This window comes from Camelus bactrianus, chromosome 35, assembly GCF_048773025.1.
Source record: "Camelus bactrianus isolate YW-2024 breed Bactrian camel chromosome 35, ASM4877302v1, whole genome shotgun sequence".
NCBI lineage: Eukaryota > Metazoa > Chordata > Mammalia > Artiodactyla > Camelidae > Camelus > Camelus bactrianus.
In genome coordinates, this window is record NC_133573.1 from 18,592,174 (window position 1) to 18,617,466 (window position 25,293).

The following is a 25,293-nucleotide window of genomic DNA, read 5'->3' on the forward strand; positions in this document are numbered from 1 at the left end:
TTGCTCTTGACGTGCCGTGCCACCCTAGGGGGTGGGACGAGGGGCTGGCTATTGAGGAAAGAAAGAGGGAGAAGATGCTGGGAGCACTTGGATTTTTCATTCCCCTTATTTCCTTCAGGGAAGGATGGAGTTAGGCAAGACCCTAGCTCAGTGCCTGGAGGTGAGGTAGGATCCTCCAGGGTCAGAGATGGAGGCTGCAACCCCTCCAGCTTTTTCACGAGGCCTCAAGAGGGATGCCAGGCCCCTTGGGTCAGGGAGTCACAGCAGCTCAGCCAGTGCCTTGCCCAGTATAGTCTTCCCCAGTATATAGTATACCCCTCTCAATTTTCTTCTTCCTTTTCACTCAGCTTCCAGGAGACTCCTCAGGACACCAAACCCCCACCCTCATTGAAGTTCAGGTCTAAAGAAAAGGTGGGGAGGGGGCAATGGTCTGACTTAGAATTGTATGTCTTAGAGAAGAGAGAGACTCTGAGGGAGAAAAGCCCTTCATATGTAAACAATCTAGAGAGAGAAGGGGTGGATGGGGAAGGAAATGGGGACGACAGAGAAGGAGCCAGAGGAAATGAGAGAATCTGAAAGAAGGAAGGGAAAGAAAAAGCAAGAGATAGAAACCGAGAGGGACAGAAAATAAAGCAAAGGGAGAAGAGAAAGAAAGATAGGAGAAAAAACAACCAGGAGTAGGAAGAGAAAAAGGCAGGTCAGAGGAATGAACAGGCAGCGACCGAAGCCAGAACTAGGCCAGGAAGGAGCCTCAGATGAGGAGCTGGGAGAACAGGAACGCCAGGCTGAGGTCCAGGAGGGCCATGGCTCCCACCACCAGCAGGTTGGCAGCTCCCGGCTGGGCGGGCCTTTAGGTTGCGGCAGTCTCCTCAGCCTCTTCCACCAGGCACCCTGCTTCCGGACTCCTCGAAGACAGGCCGCTCAGGACTGGGGAGGTCATGGGCTCTGGTCCTGAGCCTCCTGGGGTCCTCAGCTGAGGCAAGGGTTCTTCATCCTCCCCCTCCTCTCCAGAAGAGAGGAGAGGGTGGGGAGCGGAGGAGACTAGAAAGAAGAGACAGTGGCGATGGTAGCGTTGGGGGGCGGGGATGCCTGGGCAGAAAATGATGGATGCCTGCTAAACCTGGGATGAGGGAGGAGGCGAGTAGAGAGGAGAGTGAGAGGCACGGAGAACCCCAGGGTAGAAAGAAACCCTGGGATGCGGGCAGGGAGTTGGGTGAGGCTGAGGGGGCAGAGTTCCTATCTCTTAACCACCCATTCTTGCTTCTGCTTGATCCACTCTACTGTCAGTGCTCTTTCTTGCATTTTCCCTATCATTCAATGTATTCTTTAGCTCCAGAATTTTCATTTGGTTCTTTTTTTTTTTTTTTGGTTTCGATCTCTTTGTTAAACTTCTCATTTTATTTATGTATCTTACTGATTCTGTTGCAGTCTTTCTGTGTTTTCTTGTAGCTCACTGAGTGTCCTTAAAACTACCGTTTTGAATCCTTCATGGGTAGATTGCAGATCTCCATGTCTTTGGGATTGGTTCCTGGAAGATTATTATGATCCTTTGGTGGGTCATTTTTTCTTGATTCTTCACATTCCTTGAAGTTTTGTATTGCTGTCTTTGCACTGGAAGTAGCAGTCACCTCTTCCAGTCTTTAATAACCGCCCTCTCCAAGGTGTCTAGACTTGTATTTTTTTGCTCCAGTGGTGTGCTGGAACTTCTCTCCTGGAAACATGGATTTCCACAAAGGCTCTCTTGTCTGTGTGTGATTATCTAAGACAGTGTTTTCCAGGGGTTCCCTGGACATGGTAAGAGTGGCTGGAGCTAGTTCATGAGCCATGCAGGGTCTGCAGCTGGGATGTGGTCTGTATGTCTGTTTCCTGACACATGGGTGGGCAGGACTCTTCCCAGGTCCCTTAGTGTATGGTGCCAGATCCCACAACTCCTGCAAAGCCACCTTGTTTGTGGATGGATGCCAAAGTGTTGAGGGGACATGATAAGGTACCTTTTTCAGCCATGATGCTGATGTTACCCCAACATGTGTTTTAAAAGTAAATGTTTCCCCTCAAGGTATTTCCTTGATTTATTCTTTCATGTTGTATGTACTTCATATTATTTTTTAAAAAATCATTTAAAGTAATCATTATTATATTTTAAAACAGAATAGAAAATTATAGTACAAACCTAATTATTACTCCCTTGTGTAAGAGTCATTGCTTTTAGGCAGTGAACTCCAGCTTTTTTTTAGTGTAGCATTTGATTTTGTTCAGAGTTTCTTCCCAGGCTCATCTCTCTACTTGGCTTCCATGTATTTTGTATTCTTCCTTCCAATTTCCTAGGACACACCTAGATGCCATGTGTCTAATCTTTGTGCTCACATTATAATCTCTAAGTAGAATAATTTTCTCCCATTTCTTTTCCTCATGACCTCCTATTTATTTCCCCTCTTCTGTAAAGGCTTCTTTATGCTCAGTTGTTGCTTTCCATGTGTCAGCTCTTACATATCACATTGTATCATAATTGTATATCTGTCTTTGAAGCAAGAATTTATATTTCCTTGCATATGGTTGCTACTTCATAACTGTTTTGTGAATTAATAAATGACCTAAGATGGGTAAGAGCTGGAATTTTACGAAAAATTTTTTTTATTTATTAGTAGAATTATTTTTCAAAAAATTGGGTTTTTAATGGATTTTTTTTTAAAGTAGCAGTCCTGGCTTGGATATGAAGGAATTAAAGAAAAATGAAAATGAAAAATGGACATCCAAAGCATCTGTGATTTCACCAGTGTTTGAGAAGGCTGACTCACTGGCTGGTGGTCTCCTACAAGAGAATGATGACAGCAGTTTAAGTGAAGTACATCAAGATGATGGCAGGTAAAATCTACAAATTCTTTATTTCTAGGTGAAGAAATATGAGCAGTGATTACCTTCTCTGGATATAGAACAGCAGAATATAGTGGACAGGCCAAGGCAACAGAATTCTCAACTATCTCAGACAAACACTGCCGAGAGGTTAAGATGAAGACAAATGCCTTTGACCGGAAGTAGTTTCAATAAATAGTCCCCATGGAAGCCGGGCTGTAGTGAATCCGTGTAAACAGCTCCTTAGAGAACATTCACTGGAAAGGCAGGAGAGGACTGGATGGTAGCTGAAGAGGAATGTGGGGCTCAAGGGAGTTTAATGTTTAGATGATAGTTTTTAGAGCATGTCTGTATGCTGTTGGAAATGATTCCATAGAATCATTTTTCAAGTTAATCTTGTTTGCATTTCCAGTATTAGAAAGTGTATTTATTGTCTTACATTATCTTTAAAATATTACAGTAAACTAATTATCCATAACACTTCTATTCATGTATAGTTTTATGGTTAGGGCTTGTTCATTGGTTCTGAAGTGTAATATTCTTACACAATTGAATATGCAGATAATGACTTAAAAGTTACACTATCATACATAGATTTTTAAAAATTATATATTCATAATAACTATACAAACACTTAGGCCATACTGAATAGGATTTAATCATTCCTTGATGAATCTAGATGTTATAGTGTCTTTGACAGTATCATTATGAGTGTCTATGGTTTTGTATGGTATTCTAAGATACCAGATTAACTTAATATTTGTTTAGATTCTAGGGAAAAGGGGAAGATTTTGTTTATATACAATAGAATAATAAACTATTAATAATTTATCACAATGTTTACTTTTGGAGTACTAAGTTCTAAATTACAAAAGCCATCATTCTTGTACCAAACGTGTCATTAACATGTTTTGTTTGCTCCATAAGGACATGTCAAATGCATAAATAAACAGCTGAATGGATAATGAATGCCTGCTGATAAATTTCTTTAGCAAAAGAAAATCTTTATTGAAAGTAGATTTCCAATATTGCCTAGGTCTAAAGTCTTTTTATTTTTAAAAAATAGGTGTAAGATTCAGAAATTGTTATTTATAATTACAGCTAGACATGGAATGATAATGTAGATTAATTTGCTATGATATTACTTAAAAACACTTAAAAATAAATATTATTTTCTTGGCATATTGTGAACCACAAGTATTGAAGCCAGATTGCCTGGGTTGAAATTCTGGGCAGACAAAGGGGCTTAGGCAAGTGACTTAGCCTTTCTGTGCCTCATCTTCTTTCTGGGTAAAGTAGCTAATGTATTACCTGCCTCCCAGGATTGTTGTGAGGATTAAATGCCTGTAAGACATGTAAAGTGCTGATAATCATGCATAGCAGTTTTATATTAAGTCCTCCAAAGCTAATATCATGATTATTAGGAAAGAGTTTCTTTCCTATAAGGACTTAAATAATACTTTCCAAATAGGCTTTAGTGCCATAAAATCTAGTTTTTATTGAAAATGACAACATCAAGAAGACCCTGGTATATTTCTTCCTATCAAATAATGCAAGTAACCTTTTGTTTTTCCTTTTCCTTTGACTGTCAGCTTGATCCAAATTTAAAACTTTGTTAATATTATTATTGTTGGTATACTTTCTTTGTCCTTTAATGTTACTCTTTCTATTTATTGTTTGATCCCTTTCAAAGAAAATTAATTAGCAATGCAAAGAGTTTATATAAAAAATAATAGGTTTAGATATTCCTTGTATTTTAAGTAATTAATATTTGGCTGAAAAGAAATGCTTGTTTTTATTTTTTAGGTCTGCAAAGGAAACATCTACTGAAAAGGACAAGGTATAGTAAAAAATTAATTATAACAATATTATCCTGTAGTAAAAAAAATAATTTATGAAAGGTAGAGTGGAAAAACAGAAACTCCTCCTTTGTTGTAGAGACATTTACTTTGAAAAAAATTATTTAGAAACACTGTTCATAAAGTTATCCTTTTGATAAAAATCAGTTCTTTCAAGAAGTGTCCGTGTTTTTGCTTTCATAAAAAGATGGCTATTTATCACCTCTGTACACTGGGCATATTTTATAACTATGTTGGAGACACTGTGAAATACTATTATTTATCTGTAGGTCAAAGAGCAAATTAGTTCTGTGGATGACCTCGATGACTTAACTCTGTCATCAGAAACGGCTTCCGAGGACTGCGAATTGCTTTTCCCTAATTATAAGAATACCCTGTTGTTAATGGAACAACTTGGCCTGGAGTGTAAAGGTAGGACCCCTGTATGACTACAAAGCCTTTTTAAGTATCTCGTGGTAACGTGTGCACACCTAGTACTGCCCCAGATAGCACGGATATGTTACAGTCCGCTGCATCTCAGAAACATGCTTTGTGTTAAAGCAGAATCAGATGTGTTGTGCGCTGCCAGCCGGGGGCTGTGACTGTTCCCACTCACTGTGCTTTCTGTTGACTCTGCTGCTCCTACGCCTTCACCCAAGGTCAGGGTATCACTACTTCCCTCCTAGAACACTGAAATCACTTCAGGACTTTCTTCTCCGCCGTTCCACCTCCTGGAACATTGGTCTACACTGCGGCCATGATTACTAGATAGTTTTTAAAATTCAGACCTCAACATGTTACCCCCTTGCTTAAAATCCATCTACTGCTTCTCATAGCTCCGTGGTTAAAGGCCACAGTCCTCTGGCTTCATTTTGTTTCATTTTATTACCCTTCTTTCCACATGAATTTTAGAATCAGCTTGTCAATTTCTTTTTTTTAAAAAAAGTCTGATGGTCTTCTGGAAATTAGATGTGGATTATGTTGACTCTGTAGATTAATTTGAGGAAAACTGACTTCTTAACAATATTGAATTTTTAACCCCTGAACAAGGTTTATTTCTCCACTTATATAGGTCTTCCTTAATTTTCTCAGTAATATTTTAGAGTTTTTAATGTATGTATCTTTCCATCTTTTATGAGTTTACCTGTATTTCTTATTTTTCAGTGCAGTTGTAAGTAATATAGTCTATTTATTTATTTACTTATTTATTTTCAAATAATATATTTTGATTTTTAATTTCTGATTGTTCATTCTGATTATAGAAATACAGTTGATTTTTGTATCCTGACTCTGTGCCCTCTGATCTTACTAAACTCATTTATTAGTTCTAGTAGACTTCTTGTGGATTCTCTTAGATTTTCTATGTAACCAAAGGTGGAAGCTTTTTCTTGTTTAAACTACTATCTCACGAAAGATAGTTCACATTTAAGACTTGCAGCCGATATATTCTCTGTCACAGCTAATCAGCTCTGCCTCTGTACCATGAGAGCAGCCATAGACAATACACAAGTTAATGGACATGGCTGTGTTTCAGTAAAACTTTATTTACCAAAGCAAGCAACCCAGCCCAAAGGTTGGAATTGGCTGACTCACACTATGTAATCATATTCCCTGCTGATTAGCAGACAGTTTTACCTCTTCATTTCCCATCCAGATGCTTTTTGTTTCTTTATTTTGCCTAATTGTACTGGCTCTACTATAGTGCTGAATAGAAGGAGTAAGAGAAGGCATTCCTGTCTGGTTCCTTACCTTCTGGGAAAAGCATTCAATTTTTTACCATTGCATATGGTGTCAGCTGTAGGGTTGTCATAGATCTTTATCATAGTGAAGAAGTTCCCTTGTATTCCTAGTTTGCTGGAATTTTTTTTTTTATCAAGAATAGATGTTGAGGTTTGGCAAGTGCCTCTTTTTATCTACTGATCATATGGTGTTTCTTTTTTAATTTGTTAATATGGTGAATAACATTAATTGCTTTTTAAATGTTAAAACAGCCCTGCATTCTTGGAATACATCCATTTGATCATAACGAATTATCCTTTTAATGTACTGTTGGATTTAATTTGCTAATGTTTTATTTAGAATTTTTACCTCAATTTTCATGACATTAGTTTTCTTTCTTCTAATACCTTTGTCTAGTTTTGTTTTCAGGGGAATACTAGTTTCACAGAATGAGGATTTATTTCTCCTTTTCATTTTTTGAAGAGAGTTTGTGTAGAATTGGTATTAAATTTTCCTAAAATATTTGGTAGAATTCACCAGTGTAACCATTTGGGCCTGGAATTTTTTTTTGTGGTAAGGTCTTTAAATAAGACTTCAGTTTTTTTTTCTTTGTTGTTTTTTTTTTTAAGCTATAGGGCTGTTTGGCTTATTTGTTCTTTCTTGATTGAACTTTGGTAATTTCTCTCTTTCAAGGAATTTACTCACTTCATCTAAGTTGTCATATTTATTTACATAATGTTCATAATATTACTTTGTTATTCTTTTAATATGTAGAATCTTGAAGCAATGTCACATAATTCATTCTTGAAATTGTGCCTTCTCTATTTTTCTTTATCAGCCTGGTTAGAGGTTTATCATTTTTATTCATCTCCTGAAAACATTTGTTTTCATTCATTTTTTCCATGCTGTTTCTTTTTTTCTTTCTCATTAATTTTATCTTTTATGTTTATTATTTCCTTTTTTTCTGCTTGCTTTGGGTTTAATTTTCTCTTTTTCTAGTTTCTTATAGTAGAAGCCAGGGTCATTGATTTGAAACCTTTCTTTTCCAATATAAACATTCAGTAGTATAAATTTCCCTGTAAGTAAGCAGCATTCCACAAATTGTAATGTATTATGTTTTCATTTTCATTCAGTTCAGAATACTTTGTAATTCATCTCTTTGTTACCTCTTTGACCCAAAAGTTATTTAGATGTGTGTAATTTAGTTTCCAACTATTTTCCAGAGATATTTTTGTTTGATTTTCAATTTGATTGCTTTCTGGTCAGGGAATATACTTTTTTTGAGTTAAATTCTTTTGACTTTCTCCTTTTATTATGATTCATTTTATGACCCAGAATATAGTCTTTTTTGGTAAGTGTTCCATGGCTACTTGAAAAGAATGGTGGTGCTCAAGTTAGATGAATCCAAGGTAGCACTCCATCTGGGGCTGATTATCCCCCACTACTGAGGCAAGACCTTTCTTAACCATCTATCCATTGCCCTCTGGGTTATGAGTTTTTCTCACCTGGTAACGGGAAATGGACACTCTTCCTGGCACTGCATGAGCACTAAGCACTGTTTCCTCTTTTCAGAAGGTTACCTCCCTATCTCGAATGGTTTCTCACTTCTCTATGCACTGTTTATTACTTGGCTGAATACCCAAGGGGGCCCCTCTGCACATCTCCAGGGTCCTTTCTCTGTTCCACTCTCTCCTCTCCAGCCTTCTCCCCTCTGATCTCAATCTATGTTGGTTTCACCAGACTCTCAGCTTCATCAGCTCTGCTCAGGGAGTCTGGTGGACCCTACCTCAGGTCCCTCTCCCTGTGCTGTGGCCTGGGTCATCTCCCAAGGCAGTGAGCTGGGGGCATTAGACTCACTTCATGAGTTTTCAGGGATCATTGTCCTTCATTGCCTGAGGTCCTTTGTCTTGAAAATCATTTTTTAATGTACTTTGTTTTGTTTTTGCTAGTTTCAAGGAGGCAAGTCACTCAGTGCCTGTTAATCCATCTCGGCTGGAAGCAGAGTGCAGTGGGACTCGGGCACGTGTTGTAGATGGTCTGCAATGCTCTTCTTCCCCCTTGGCTTAATTGCTCCCTGCTCATCCTTCATTTCTCAGTGTAACCATCTCTTCCTTGGGGAAATCTTCCCTGGGCTCAATCTAGATCAAGTTCTGTTATGTGATCATAAAACTTTCTTTTCTATGCAGGAGCCAAGAGTCATGTCTGTTTTATCTTAAGAGCTTAGTAGAATGTCTTCCATGTTAGAGATGCTCAGTATCCATTTGTACAATGTATGGATGAGTGAATGTGAAAATGCACAGTCCTTTATACACAAAAATTACTGATATATGTTATTTCTATTTTTGTTTTCTCCCTAATGCAGATTCTATTAGCTTTTTGAAAATTCAGGATGCAGTTCTTTCATACAGAAGATTAATAGAACTTAAAAAAAACCACTGTGAACTACTTACAGGAAAAATTAAAAAAATGGAAAATAAGGTTAGTGGGCTACAAAAGGAGCTGTCAGAAACCAAAGAGCTGAAATCACAGTTAGAACATGAAAAAGTGGAGTGGGAACAAGAGCTCTGCAGTCTGAGGTATGAATTTCTTGGTTTTAAAGAAATATTTGAACTCTTTATATTTACTTTAATACTGTGGATATGTAGGAGAGGTTTTATAATTGCTAACTTATCTTTTGGGATTTACAGGAGAGAAAATTTCATTAGTATTATGGAATATGAAACTCTTGGAAATAATACAAGATACACACACACACACACACACACACACACACACACACACACACACACGTACATATATTCTCAAGTCTTTGATCCATATTTCTCAATTGTTCTCCAGAAGGTTTATATTCCTTTACATTCCCACTTACAGAATTATGAAATGGCCATTTTTCTCAAGGCAGAAACTTAAAATTTGTGCAGTTTTCTTCTTAATATATGAATGGATGGAAAAAAAGTAAGATGGAAGGTGATCACTGGTTAGTTTATTCAGCATCTCTCTCATACATAGGTAAGATTAGTTCAGAAGTCTATGCTGAAAGCACATATTATTATTTATTGTTTAATTACTGAATATGGATCCTGCCTTGTTCGAAAAGAGATTTAAAAATGATTTATTAAATAGACAATAATCAACAAAATAAGTTCAAAGTGTTGCAAAAGAAGAAACATATAAAGTGTAGGGGAACAGGTATTAGACTCCCCAGCCTAGTTTTGCATTATAGTACTTTGTGGATCTGTGTTCTGTAAAAGATGTCTGTGGATGTTACCTTAACCTGTAGATCATTTAGGAGTACCTGTAATAGTTCATGAAGTTGAAATTTTATTTCTCATGAACTTAAAAACTTATTTCTAAACAATAACTTGTCTTTTTAATTAGTAACTAAATTATCTTGTCCTAACAGAGGAGTAATTATGACTGTGGGAAAAGGATAATTTTCAACTCAAACCTTACTGAATAACTTCCATATTTCTTTCCTACACTATTCACTAGAGTTACTCTTGACTGAAACTCAGTAGCACAATGTTTTTTCATTGCTATCTTTCAAGTATATATATATATATCTTTATGAAGAAGTTGAAGTAAGGAATTAAAAATGTGAGACCTAGGAAGGAAAAAAAATCAAGAAAATAGAAATTTCATTAGGATAATAAGTCAGCATGTGAAGAACGAGATGATAAAATGAACTTTTAATTTTTTAACAAAACAGATTTTAAGGTAAGCATATTTCCCTGCAGATTCACTTTAAAACAAGAGGAAGAGAAGAGGAAAAATGCTGATATATTATATGAAAAAACTAGGGAGCAGTTAAGAAGAAAAGAAGAGCAGTACAGTGAAGAAGTTGAAATGAAACAGCAGCTTGAATTCACGCTCCGAGCCCTGGAAGTGGAATTGCGGACTGCAAGGAATAATCTGAATCAGGTACGTTAATCTTAGGTGAAAACTTCATCTAACACTGTTTCATCAGTATTACTCATCATATTCCTTTGATCTAATATACATTTTGGGGGGTTAAAACAAATGAAAAATGTTACCTCATCCTAAATATGAACTATGACATTTATAGCTTAATTTACTAATTTTTTGCAATCCTTGACATCTGATAGATGCTCTATGTCTGTTTTCTGAATGAAGGAATGGAAGGTAAATTGACCTTAATCATTAACATAATGATTGGTGTTTTTGGTCCACTCAACAAAGTAATAGTCTTAATTCCAATCCATGTGTTAATTGTGGCTTTTTTATGTTAAAATACAGGCTAAATTGCCTTAAGACTGTGATGGAACTGGTTAATGCTTTGTGAAGAAATTTTCTTTCACAATACTACATCTGCCTGTGTTTTTGCTTTGTGATAAATTTAGCTGTCATTTAAGTTAAAATTTGAGTTATTCATGTGTGATAAACATCCTTGTGCTTAAAGAGACTACATCCTTTTAACAGTTTTTTTTTTTGTTTGTTTTGTTTTTAACGTTCCACTCTTAAGCTTTTTTTGACTTTTTTTTTCATGGTATAGAATCAAAAACCTAATGAAATGTGTCTCCAGGTTGTGGAAGAGCTAAATAATACTCAGAGGCAACTATCTCGAGAGCAGAATGCCAGAATATTACAAGATGAAATCCTGACCAATCACCTTTCCAGACAAAAGGAGATAGAAATGGCTAATAAGGAAATGAATGCTGAGGTATATTGTTTAGTCATTTTCAAACATATGTGTATATGAATTTGTATATTTACATATTTTAAAAACCAATAGTATACATCATAGAATGTATAAGGATTTTAAAAGCCTATAGATGTATATATTTTTTTCAGGGGGTTGCATTTCTGGTCCATCAGATAAAGTAATATGTTTAATTCAAATCCATTTGCCTGCACCAGGGACATTCACAATGGTCTCATTCATTCTAGTTTTGGGCAGTGATGTCACTCCCTTGGTAGATGAATAGAGAGGTTACTTTATCACTTCCACTGATGGTAAGGAGGAAAGATGTGGCCACTTCAGAGACCGTATTTTGGGTGTCATTCTCCTACATGTGATAAAAGTAATGCTCTGCTCCATGTGGTATCCAATTTCAGTACAAGGAGCTTTTGAAAACAGTGATAGATATGCCATAATCTATACTTAGTGATAATTTATTGACCTGTATTTTATTTTTAATAAAACTGTTCACTGTATTTCCCCACTGTTTCACATCTATTACTGTTATAAACATTATGAAGAAGAAATAAATATTATTGCAGCAGCAGATAGTCTCATGGTTCTCTAAGAAGAGCTCTGTAAATTTTACCTTATTTACATTAGTATATTCACCGTTAGTGAAATACAGGGCTTATCTTGTAGTTACTTATTTATCCTGGACAAGTAGCTTTGGTTTGGTGTAAAAGGATGAGTAGCAGAGTCAGAAGACCTGGGAAAACCCTGCAGCTTGCTTATGTCTTTAACCTCTTTATTACAGAATTGTCATAACTAGATGAGTTAACTAACGTTTGTAGATGTGCTTAGTAGAATGCCTAGATTTATCACTTATCAGTAGATATAATTCTTATAACTCACCATAAAAATGTGAGAAAGAATATTTATGGACTAGTCTCAGGAAAAAATATTTTTAGAAAATTTCATCTGTCCAAATATATACAGAGCTAAGGCTCTTACTGTGTGGGGAGCTGTATAGTTTAATATCAGATGTAATTTTTAAGTGTAATCAGAATTATTGATCTTTTATTTTAAGTTTTCTAGGTTGGTTGTAATTCAGAGAAAGGCCTTTCCAATTCTGAGCTTCTTTAAAATTCTCTTGTGGTTTATTTTTTTTATTTTTTTTATTTTTTTTACTTTTAAGGATTCACTGTCTTCAATTATACTTTTGAACTTTTGGGGATTTCTGCTTGTATAAAATTTTTATATTTGTATCCACCTTTAGTTTTTCTAGTTGGACATCCACTGATTGCAAAGTTTTTGTTGTGTAAACGTAGATTAGTCTTTCATTTCAGAGGAAATTGTGATATGCCAGTTTATTGAGTACCAGCTAAAGTCTCCTTTATTTTACTTAGGTTTCTCATAGTCATGAAAAAGAAAAAGATCTGTTGTGTAAAAACTACATGTTATGGGAAGAAATTACCATGCTGAATCTAGAAAGAGAAACAATAAAACATCAGAACCAAGAAAAGGAAAATAAATATTTTGAGGACATTGAAATCGTAAAGGAAAAGAATGATGATCTTCAAAAGATAATAAAACAGGATGAGGAAACATTAACAAAAACAATATCCCAATATAATGGGCAGCTTAATGTTCTGACAGCTGAGAATACAATGCTAAGCTCTAAACTGGAGAATGAAAAACAATGCAAAGAAAGACTGGAAACAGAAGTTGAATCATACCGTTCCAGACTGGCTGCTGCCATCCACGATCATGAGCAAAGTCAGGCAGCAAAGAGAGACCTGGAGCTTGCCTTCCAGAGAGCAAGAGATGAGTGGTTTCGCTTACAGGACAAAATGAATTTTGATATATCTAACCTGAAAGATAACAATGAGGTACTTTCCCAGCAACTTTCTAAAGCTGAAAGTAGATTGAATAGCCTAGAAATTGAGCTCCATCACACGAGAGATGCTCTCAGAGAAAAGACGTTGGTGTTAGAATGTGTGCAGAGAGACCTAAGCCAAGCCCAGTGTCAAAAGAAGGAAATTGAACACTTGTATCAAAACGAACAAGGGAAAGTGAGTAAATACATTGGAAAGCAGGAATCCTTAGAGGAGAGGTTATCTCAGCTACAGAGTGAAAACATGTTGCTTCGACAGCAACTGGATGATGCTCAAAACAAAGCCGATAGCAAAGACAAGACAGTCATTAATATCAAAGACCAATTTCAGGATATCGTGAAAAAACTTCAAGGTGAAAGTGAAAAACAAGTTCTGATGCTGGAGGAAAGAAACAAGGAGTTAATCAATGAATGCAACCATTTAAAAGAGAGAATGTATCAGTGTGAAAATGAGAGAGCAGAAAGAGAAGTAAGTATCCAGAAAGAGAACTAATTTTCAGACTCCCTCAAAGAAAATTCAAAATAATGTCTGATGATAGCTAAATGTTGAAACTAGTTGAATATAAAAAATATATAGCCTATAAATATATAGAGTGTAAATCAGCCTAAAAGCATATCTTGTATCTAGCAAACAAAAATTAGGCCTGAGAGGTGCTTTACTTTGAGTAAAGATGCCATGTCACCTATGAAATTTTAAGAGATTAAGCTATAAGTGGTTAATAGATATAGGCAGGTATTAGTAATTTACTCTTATACTGCCAAGATAATAATTTTAATCTTTCTGTCACCACATTTTAGTATCACGATGAAGCCGATAAATGAAAAATTCATACCTAAAATAAGTATTTTGAAATTAAGATTCAGTTGTGTGAACAAAAAAAGTAAAAGAAAACAAACAAACAAAACCAAAAAAAAAAAGAAAAGAAAAGAAAGATTCAGTTGTGTGGGTCACCTTGACAGTCAAATCAAGATTTCCCAGATGAACCGATGTGTAAATGCTGCATCTTGTAGTACTTTTCCTTCAGTAGTTTTTCATACATTTTTAGTTGGTATAATTTTATTTTTATTCATGTCACTTTAAATTAAATTTGGAAATATTTCCATCTCAAATCGTGTATTATGACCTTTCCACTTGTTAAAGTCATCTGCTTTTCATTCAATCATAATTTGGGACAAATGTGGTGAGTTTTAGCAAAACTGTATTTGACTTAATCTTCCCCCTGCTATTTATAACTTACTTTGAACATTTTTACAAATAATTTCCTCATAATTCTCATTCCAAGGCTCATTTCCTGTCATTTGGATCCAAGTTTTGTCCAGTACACAGGGAACTAACACTCTCTGTGATGTATTAGTTTGGCATTGGGGTCTCATTTTCAGACTGATGGGGGGTGGCCGGAGTGGTGAGTGGCAGGAATGGAGTGAGTGGGAGAGATGGTGGGGAGCTGTAGGAGCTGTGGACTGGGAGGCAGGGGGAGTGAGGCCAGGTTGTCTAGAGTCCCCAAAGGCCACTGGAATAACTGTGTTTTTATTCTGAGATAGGAATCTATTGGAAAGATTTAAGCACCAGGTTGAATATGTGAAGAACTCTGAAGTAAATTTAAGCCTCTAATGAGAAAGAGGGAGAATGTTCCACAATGTGGAATTTACCACCACTTGTCCCACCTACATACGCATTTCTTTTTGAGACTTCAGTGGGGGTAAAACTTGGCCGTTTCCTGGGAGGGGCAGGGAATGGCTGGTGGGGCTGCATCCATTGTCTAAGTCACTCACTGTTGATAAGGCAGGAGGGTCATGCCTTCTGTGTCTTTAACCAAAAGAAGGTGAATCAATGTCCATATGCTGAAATTATTTATTATTAACATAACTTAATAATAAGGTGACTTAAAAATCAGTAACAGAATATCTTATTAGGCCTTTGTGAGACAGCTTCAACAAGAACTGGCTGACACCCTAAAGAAGCAGTCCATGTCGGAGGCTTCCCTGGAGGTCACATCACGTTATCGGACTCATTTAGAAGACGAGGCACAAGATTTAAAGAAGAAATTACGTCAAATCACAAGTCAAGTATGTATGAAACTTAACATGTCAACCGTTAATGTAAAGTGTCTTAGGATACTAATTTTCATGGACAGATTTCTTTTGTATTTTCATTATAATTTTGTTATCTTTATGATGCATTTATTTCTTAAACTCTGACTTTCATTCTGCCATTTGTATTATGTATTTTTTCTTATAATACATACCCTTACAGAAGTTGAGAATTATGCATGATTCCTCACAGAAGTTGACTTTTTTCCTACGAAATAGTATTTTTTGGTGATATCTCTAGTTTACCACGATGAGGCAAGCCAGATAAAATCAGAGGATAATGTTTCATGGAATGTTCCAGAAAATTGTCATGTCTCATCTTCACTTCCATGAATGGATATAGAATCTGTGTATATTTATTTCATAGATTTCAGAATAACTTGTGCAGAGAGGTCATTATATAAACCAGTTGAAGTTAGGCATTGCCTTCATTTTCTTTTCATTTCAGATATGTTGTAAAATCATGGAGAAGTTCAGATCGTGTATGTCCACCCAAAGTAGAGAATTTGGAAAATTATCTAGATCCTGCCTTTGGATTAAAAAAAAAAAACTTTATTGAGATATAATTCACATATCATATAATTCACCCATTTAGAATGTATACTTAGTATCTCCTGGTATATTCAGAGAGGGGTGCAACTGTCACCACAGTCAATTTTAGAACATTCCCATCACCCCAAAAGAAAGCCTGCATCCCTTAGCCATCACTCCCAGCCCCCCCGTCTCCCTCAGCCCCCGGCGACCACCAGTCTAATTTCTGCCTCTATAAATGTGCCTGTTCTGGGTATTGCACATAAATGGAATCACGTGGTATGTGATCCTTGCTGATTAGCTTTTTTCATTTGCCATAACATCTTCAGGGTTCATCCATGTGATAGTACATGTCAGTACTTCCATTTCTGTGTATTGCCAAACAGTACTCGGTTGTGTAGCTAAACCATTTATCCATCCATCAGTTGATGGGCCTTTGGGTTCTTTCCACTTTTTGACTATGAATAATGCTGCTTGGAACATTGATTTACAAGTTACTGTGTGGACATGTTTTTATTTCCCTGCTGCTGGATTTTATCCTCTGAGTTACTGGCGTGGTTTCACCTTTTCTTGGCCTTTGCTGGTGTTGTCCTTTCTGCCTTTGCAATTTCTTCTCCGTCAGCCTGTTACATTCAGAGCTGGCTCCCAGGCTCTCCTCCATGAAGTTTTCTCTGACTGGCCTAATTCTCACTGACCCTGTTCTCTTCAGCCTTGTCATCTACTCTGTGCAGAACAGTTTAGCCCTTAACCTTACAAAATTTTTAAAATTTTTCTAATTTTTTTCATGAAAGATAATCTTGCTTTTCTAAGTATAATTTGTCTACAGGGGAATATTAATTGATATGCATGGCACCTGTCTTTGCATAAATTAAAAATATTTTAGCTTAACAGTTGCCGGGATAAAATTAAGTACCCTATATACCATGTCAGTAATTCTTCTTGGAGATATTGATATGATAAAACTTTTATTAAAATGTATTTTAAGCAATTAAATATAAAATGGAAAGCACTTGTTCAATTAAATGCTCATTTTTTTCTCTCTCACTATGAAAAAAAAATCTAAATTTATTTATTATGCAGCCAGAAGTGGGATTAATAGATTTATAGCATTTTACCAACTGGGGACTGCTTTTCTGATATCTATGGTTTATAACCTTAATCTTCTCATCAGAGTACTTGCCAGAGCAGCCCAACATAAGCAGTTGCTGGGAATGAATTGATTCAGAACTTTGAATTAGCCATAGGGGAATATTTCCGGGCCAGTGGCTTCACCCTTCCTCTGATGGTAGTATAAGTTATGTGCTACTCAGTCCAGGAGGTGCCATTTGCATTGTAGCCCATGATCATTGCCCACTGAGTAGAACAGAGAGGAAGTAAGTTATAAATTACTATAAGTGGAACAAAGTACTAGTTGGTGGAACTGGTGAAAATTTTTGAAGTGCTGGGCATATATTCTGGGCCTCCTGTTCCCCACTGACTGCCATTTTCAACGGTCTGAAGAATGATTTCAGTGTGACTTGTATAGGAGACCACTTCCACTGACATGCCACCTGCCTAAAATATCAAGTTGTTTAGAAAGTAAAATACAGCAACAGTAATAATGCTAGTTGCAAACACTTAAATTAACACTTACTATGTGCCACATCCTCTTCTAAGTGCATTATGTATTTTCCTCAATTTAATCTTCCCAGCACCCCAGTAAGATAGATGCTATGATCATCTCCATTTGACAGATGGAGAAACTCAGACAGAAAATGTAAGTGCTTTGCTCAAGGACACACAGCTAATAACTGGTGGAAATTGGGACTCAGACCCATGCTTTCTTGCTCCTGCATAGACACTGCCTCTCCAACTAGTCCATGAAACTTCTGGTTGTCACCAAAAGCAGTGTTAGCTTTTATAATCACTGGAATAACCCTGGTCATTCACATATGTGAACATTTAAAATTAGAGCTGATGTGGAGCTTGCAGTACAAAAATAAAAATGTTTACCATAAGGTAAGTGTCTTTCCCCACTTGGCAAAATATACAAATTTGTGTGTGTATTTGATAAAATATAAGTTAAAGCATGAGTAAAGTTGTGTTTTAGTGCTAGACGAGAGATTGGTGACTTGTAAAGGGCTGGATAGTCAATATTTTAGGCTTTGTGGGCCGCGAGTTCTCTGTTGTAACAACAGACGTTCTGAAAGGAATCATAAACACTATGCAGATGAAAGAGATGAAACAGATTATGGTGGATTTGTACTAGATTATCAGTCATTAAAAACTTTTGTTTTTCTTTTGTTTCAGTTGCAAGAAGCACAAGATCAACATGCAGAGGCCATGAGATGTGCTGAGAAGAAACAGGATCTCCTGCAAAAGTACAATTTAAAGCAGCACAGAAAATAACTTGAGCAGGAAGCAGTAGATTAGTATGAGAATTAGATCAGTAATGATAGTAAATAAGCAGTTGTGAAGCCGGGTACAAATTTCAGCTCTGAGCTGTTTTGAAATGCATATCTCCCTCCCCATTATTTCTAAATTTTGCACATTATCCACAAAGCACAGCTAGAAAAAGAGCACCATTGCCAAATCATCAACTTTTCAAACTTTTAAGAACTTAATGTAATTGAACCTGGAGGTGTTTGTTCAGAAATTGTGTGGTATTTAAAAAATTAGAATAATTATTTTAAAATATACATTATAGGCTTGAAATGGAAAATTCCAAGTTAAAAGTTACCATCAAAAAGCAAGCGGGCAAAATTGAACAGCTTCAGAAAAACCTGTTAAGTATAAATTCGGTAAGTCAATCTCTTAATTTCTGTCATACTGAAGAGGAATTTTAATTGCTTTACTAGTAGTAGCTAAGAATATTTTAGATAATATGAAAAGTCTCACTGATAAAAGTATTTATCAAATTTATATTGATACTACTTGCTACTACTAATTCCTCTTTCTAGAGGAAGTTGACTGAATTCACAAAATTAATGATTTTCTTTTTGTAGTAAGATTTTAGTTGAAAAGATTGTGATAGTCCAAAGGCAGTTTATACTGCATTTTGTTTATTCATTCATCTGTTAGTGAACGTTTGGATTTTTCCATCTTTTTGGCTATTTATAATGCTGCTATAAACATTGGTAGACAAGTATCTCTTTGAGTCCAGAAATTTGAATAATGATTTGATGTAGAATTCTGAATTTCTCTTGCAATCTAAACCCATCAGAGGGATTTTGAGAATGAATTACTTTTAATCTATTTTGTTCTCTTCATCAAGAATGAATACTGGGTCAGTATCCAAGCATTTTTCTAAAAGGAATGTATTTTTTCCTTTGTTGGAGTTAAATTAAAAAGAAAGATGCCAGTTAAAAAGTAGAAATGGCTGCTCAGTAGGGCCTTACACAGGAAAAGGTGCTCCTAGAATTGTGAGTTCAGAAATTTCTTTTTCCCATTTGCTTGAGTTAATCAGCCTTTCAAAGATTTAACAGGCAGCCTCAGAAAAGATTGATATGTAATCCAAGATTCCAGTTTATCGATGTAGAGTGAAAACTATGTAACAGTTTACCAAGCAGAACAGGATTCTTCTGCCATTTATACTCTCCTTTGTAGGAGAAGCTACCTACAGTTAAAAAATCAAAAGATTGCATTGTGAACCCTGAGTTGGAGCAGTGAGGTACGCACCTCCAACTCATTTCTTTCAATTACAGTAGCTAGATTCATGCCGTGTCATGCAGATATATACTTATCAGGGGAACCAGAACATTCTGTTGACTGGTTCTTCTTGTGTTTGAAGAAACACTGAAAATTATTTCTTTAGACTTGATACAAAGTATTCACATTATATTAGCATAATTTTCATACAAGTGACAACACAATTTGTTGATAAAAGGACTCTTCTGGGAATATGCCAGATGTCCCCTTACATCATGAAATGGATATCAATTAAGGTATCAGAAGTGGAAAAAAAATTGTAGGAATACCCAAAACTGCTTAAGCACTTAAAAAAATAGTGAGGGATTTTCTGTAATTTTTATAGAAATGAGTTAGGATTGTGACAGAGAATTATTAGCTACTCTAAGGTCTACCTGAATCAAAAATTTACTGAGAGACAGGTTTTAACCAACTCAGTCAATAGCCCTGGCTTCTCTGCAAGGTTCTCAAGTCATGAATCACCAGGCCAGAGACTGACCTCGGTTAAGATATCTGATCAACACAGTTTTGAGTAGAAGAATCTGAATTGGGAAGAAGAGAGATCTCTAGTTGACTCAAAGCTCCAAAACAGTGTGTGGTTGAGTATTCATCCTTTCAGAGTGTCAGAAGACTTCCATAAGGTTGGGTCTCTATGGGATAGGAAATTATTCAAGAGAAAACAAAGGCAAAAGATGGATAACCTGACCCTTGTGAAAAACTTTTTTGCATTATAAAAGAAAAACAAGACACAGCCTGCTGGTCAGCATCCTAAGGGAGAGAGTGCCCCCTGCCAAGATTATAAAATCACACTATACTCAAAATAACACCAATAACAATAAACCTGAAGTGACCAAGATTAGCTTGCTACAAAGGCAATCCACACCAAGTAATGGTTCATGAGTGTGGCTGAAGATGAGGAATTATCTTGGAGGAATTAGAAGGGAGAAAAAAGGACGGATGACCTCAGTAAAGGGATCAAGGCTGGAAATGTAGGTTAGGGAATCCGGTTTGAAGTCTTGGTATTTAAAGAACTCAGAGAATTTACAGAGAGGAATAGGAAGGATCAAGGACTGAACACCAAGGGTTACTGTCATTTAGACATGAGGTGGGCTTAGAGGAGCAAAGGGAGGGTGTGGCCGTGTTACCAGTTGCTGCTGAGAAGTAAAGCAGGATAAGGACTAAAGAAAAAGGTCCATGGTGGCCCTCAGCATTTCTTAAGGGGAATTCTAAGACTGAAAGTCAGATTTTAGTGTAAAAGAAGAATGAGATTTTAATGAAAAAGAAAGTTGAATCTGTGGTTGAGACCTTGCATTGAAGAGTGTTAGAGTCCAATGGAAGGGGAGAAAAAGGATGATAGAAAAAGCTATAAGAATCAAGAAAAAGTTACATTTTTATATAGTGGAGAGAAGACTAAAACTGTATTTAAAGAGAAAAATGGTTAATAGAAATGGAGAAATTGAAACCAATGAAAGAATGCTTTGGGAGAATGAGAGGCTTTCTCTCATCCTATAGTCACGTGATCATAAATGTAATGGGGATTGCATGGGAATTTTTTCAAAGATTATTTTAGTAGTGATTTAACAAAACCTGGAATATCTTGAACTACTGATGAAAATATTTCTAGGGCATCTTTGGAAACTAAAATGTAGATATATCTGCTCTTAAAAAATTTCATTAACACTTCATATTTTATGTGTTAAAAACCTCTGCTTTTAACAGAAATTTTCGCAATTTAAATTCCAGAAAAATGATGAAATGATGAAAATGAAAAATCAGCTTAAGCTGTTTTAAGAAAACCATTATTTTTAAAATCTGTCCTCATTGGCATTAGGTTTATAAACTATGTTTCACTATAAACACATATTACTTATGAACTCATGAGAAATATGTAATAATTCACATTTTTAAAGGTTATACTCCATTTATAGTTCTTGTAAAATATTGGCTTTATTCCTCATGTTGTACAATACATCCTTGTAGCTTATTTTATGCCTGATAGTTTGTACCTTTTAATCCTCCACCTCATCTTGCCCCTCCCCTTACCTTCTCCCCACTGGTCACCACTAGTTCCTTCTCTGCATCTATGAGTCTGTTTCTTTTCTGTTATAGTCACTAGTTTGTTGTATTTTTTTTTAGACTCCACAAGTAAGTCATATCTTACACTATTTGTCTTTCTCTGTCTGACTTATTTCACTTAGCATAATGCCCTCCAAGTCCATCCATGCTGTGCACCAGAAACTAGTACAACATTTAAAATCAACTGTACTTCAATTAAAAAACAAACAAACAACCCACTTAAAATATGGGCAGAAAAACTCAACAGACATTTTTCCAAAAGAGGAAATGTAGATGGCCAGCAGGAACAGGAAAAGTTGCTCAACATCACTAATATCAGGGAAATGAAAATCAAAATCACAGTGAGATATCATATCACACCTGTAAGAAAAATGGCCATCAGCAAAAAGAACACAAATAACAAGCGTTGGCAAGGATGTGGAGGAAGGGGAACCCTTGTCCACTGTTGGTGGGAATATGAATTGGTGCAGCCAGTATGGAAAACACTATGGAGTTTTCTCAAAAACCTAAAAGTAGAACCACCATATGGCCCAGCAATTCCACTCCTGGGGAGAAATAGTATTTTTAAGAAAGAAGAAGTCTCTAGGTTTTTAAAAATAATTTTCTTAAATTATTTTTTTCAAAGTCCGAGGATGAAAAGGAACAATTAAAGAAATTAACTGAGTTAAAGCAATCTCTGGAATATAGTTTGGATCAAGAAATGAAGAAAAATAGTGAATTAGAAAAAGAGATTACTGGGTAAGATTTTAATATTTCAGATCATTTTAATTATTAATTGTTTGATTTAACTATGATTTATTTTATTAAAACTTAGATGCAAATTCATTTTATGTATGTATTTTCATAACTAAATAAATTAGCCTATTTAAAAGTTTATTTTGGAAATTCACAGCATAGTCTGAAACTTTTTTGAATGCCACAATATTACACTTGCTCCCTAATGATTTCTGAAACAGTCAGAACAGTGCATATAGTAATGTCACTCTGCTATTCATTGTCTTCCTTGAATTTTTATTTCTACAGGATATCTTTGCTCTTTTTGGTAATCTTTTCTTCCTTTAGTAGTGTTCTTCTTCAACACTCAAGTATTTTAGCATCTAAAAACCTACCCGTGTCATTGTTTAACAATATCAAAAATTATCTTGATTGGGCTTAGATTTTCTTTCCTCTTTTTTTAGTCATAAAATGTACGTACAAAAATATATGTATGGCTTAAAGAATAATAAAATTAGTGATCATATTTTGACCAGATTGAAGAAAAAATAAGTGTTCCCCAGTGTCTGTGAAGCACCCCCATGGCTTCCTTTCCATTTAGTTGCTGAGTACAGTTAGCTCTCAGCATCCACAGATTCCACCAACCTCAGATGGAAAGTACTCAGGAAAAAAAAAAAATTCCCCAGACTTCCAGAAAGCAAAACTTGGGTTGACCTCAGGCTGGCAAGGATTCACATGGCAGTTACATTGTATTGCCAACTATTTACATTATATCAGCTACTATAAGTGATCTAGAGATGACTTAAAGTACACAGGAGGATGTTGTGCAGATTGCATGCAAATACTACACCATTTTATATAAGAAACTTGAGCATTCATGGATTTTGGTATTCACAGGGTGTGAAGGGGTCTTGGAAGGAACCAATCCTCTTTGAATACCAAGGGATGATTATACTTAGAAATGTTCCCTGAGTCTCATCAATATTTTTCTCTCATTTAATTTTCTCTACATTGTTTTGCATCTTGTTAACATTGTGTTCACCCAGATTTCTAGGTCCCTTAAAACAGTCTTGAGGAGACTTACACATTCTCTCTCTGCTGATTTCCTTTCTTCTAAAGCTCTGCCTGGATTTTTCCCCCCTCAACTCAGATGCCAAAGATTTTTCTTTCTTGCTTTATTTTCTGTTTTAAATAAGTGCCTTGATGTTTTTTTGTGTGTGCTTTCTTTTCTTCTTGTAGGCTGTGATCCACTAGGTACCAAAATGTATTTTTGTGTCTTTTCAAAACATTCATATGTTACTATTGTCTTCTTCTTCACTTTGGATACTGATCTCTGGTTTATAGCTAATATTTAATAATAAGAGAATGTTTCATATTAATATACTAAAAATGGATATTATAACTTACTTATAAGAACTCTATATGTAATATATGTATATTATATTAACCCTTTACCTACCATATATGTCATAAGGTTTTTTCCTTCATATTATTTACCTAAGATTATAATTTAGTTATTATACTTTCAAAAAACATTAGATTAGAACAAATGAGAAAGGATCATAATTTATTGGTTTGTTTATTTTATATGATAGAACATATATCTGTTTAAATAATAATTAAATATTTACTCTTAAAGAACTTGACTTACTTGTTCTATACATTTCTACAGATTTAAGAAACTCTTAAAAATGACAAGAAGGAAGTTAAATGAATATGAAAGTGGAGAGATTAGTTTCCATGGAGACTTCAAAACCGATCAAATTCAAACAGATATTCAGATTAATATGCTAAAACATGAGGTAATTTTTAATCAGTTTTGGGACCCCAAAATCACTTAACTGGGGGGAAATATGTCACTCAGTGCTTTGAGCAGTGAAACATAGATTTTTCTATTAATTTGCTAGATTTGATACCAGTAAAAAATACAGCTTTTCCATATATCATTTTTCTATAAAAAGGGCATACTGTTGACTCCCTTGTCTTGAACCCTGGCTAATGATCTGCAGTTGAGCAGCACACCATTACTGACCCCAAACCATCTGTTGTTTTTTTGGTGACAGCTTTATTGAAATATAATGAACATACCTTCTAGTTGACTCATGTAAAGTGTACAATTCAGTACTTTTAGTTATTCAAAGAGTTATACAGTTACCAATTTTAGAACATTGTCATCACCCTAAAAAGAAAGCCTGTACCTTTTAGCCACCACTTTGTGCCAATTTCCCCTTCCCCACTCTTCTCGGTCCTAGGGAACTCCCTGTCTCTGGACATTTCGTATCAATGGATTCAGACAATATGGGGTCCTTTGTAACTGTCTTCTTCCATTTAGTGTAATATTTTCAAGTTACACCTCTTTTGTAGCATTGCTGAATAATAGTCCATCGTTTGGACATACCACATTTTATTTATCTATTCATCAGTTGATGGACCTTTTTGGCTTTTTTCTTTTTTTTTTTTTTTTCTTTTTGGCTATTGTTAATCATGCTGCTGTGAATATTTCTGTCCAAGTTTTGGTGTGGACATGTTTTTGTTTCTTTTGGTAATATACTTATGAATGGAAATGCTGTGTCATATGGTAACACTCTTTAACCTTTTGAGGAACTGTCATACTATTTTCCAGAGTGGCTACACCATTTTACATTTTTATCCAAAGTGTGTAAGTGTTCCAATTTCTATACATTCTGGTCAACACTTGTCATTAGCTGTCTTTTTAATCATAGCCATCCTGGTAGGTGTGGAGTGGCATCTCACTGTGGTTTTGAGTTGCATTTTTCTAAGAACTAATAATGTTGGGGGTCTTTTCATGTTTTTATCCTTCTGTGTATCTTTTTTGAAGAACTGTCTATTTCAGGTTTTCACCCATTTTTAAATTGGATTGTCTTTTATGATTGAATCATAAGAGTTCTTTTTGTATCCTGGGTGCAAATCTTTTATCAGATGTATGATTTCCAAGTGTTTTCTCCTTTTCAGGAGCTTGCCTTTTCACCTTCTTGATGGTGTCCTTTGAAGCACGGCAGTTTTTAATATTGATGAAGTTCAGTTAATCTATTTTTGTCTTTTACTGTCTTATCTAAGAAACAAGTGCCAAATCCGGTCACAAAGATACACACCTATGTTTTCTTCTAAGGATTTTGTAGTTTTAGCTCTTTCATTTTGAGTTAATTTTTATATATGGTATGGGGTGAAGGTCGAATTTTGTTCTTTTGCATGTGGATATTCACTTGTCCCAGTACCATTTGTTAAAAAGACTATTATTGTCTGATTCAGTT

The 25,293-nt window shown here is 35.5% G+C and overlaps 1 protein-coding gene across 8 annotated transcripts in view; it reads left to right on the forward strand.

Annotated features, from left to right (window-relative positions):
- Nucleotides 1–25,293, forward strand: part of ANKRD26 (ankyrin repeat domain containing 26) — a 73,948-nt gene that overhangs the window by 33,391 nt on the left and 15,264 nt on the right. For 4 of the 8 annotated variants that reach the window (XM_045505001.2, XM_045505002.2, XM_045505006.2 and 1 more), the window contains 12 exons: nt 2,692–2,862; nt 4,657–4,690; nt 4,979–5,120; nt 8,770–8,983; nt 10,145–10,328; nt 10,921–11,088; nt 12,456–13,412; nt 14,858–15,010; nt 17,855–17,925; nt 18,252–18,345; nt 21,933–22,045; nt 23,694–23,823. In XM_045505001.2, the coding sequence (XP_045360957.2) occupies nt 2,692–2,862; nt 4,657–4,690; nt 4,979–5,120; nt 8,770–8,983; nt 10,145–10,328; nt 10,921–11,088; nt 12,456–13,412; nt 14,858–15,010; nt 17,855–17,925; nt 18,252–18,345; nt 21,933–22,045; nt 23,694–23,823 (2,431 nt within the window). The remainder of the gene's footprint in view (nt 1–2,691; nt 2,863–4,656; nt 4,691–4,978; nt 5,121–8,769; nt 8,984–10,144; nt 10,329–10,920; nt 11,089–12,455; nt 13,413–14,857; nt 15,011–17,854; nt 17,926–18,251; nt 18,346–21,932; nt 22,046–23,693; nt 23,824–25,293) is intronic. The other 4 variants (XM_045505004.2, XM_045505008.2, XM_045505003.2 and 1 more) reach the window with 3 other exon arrangements.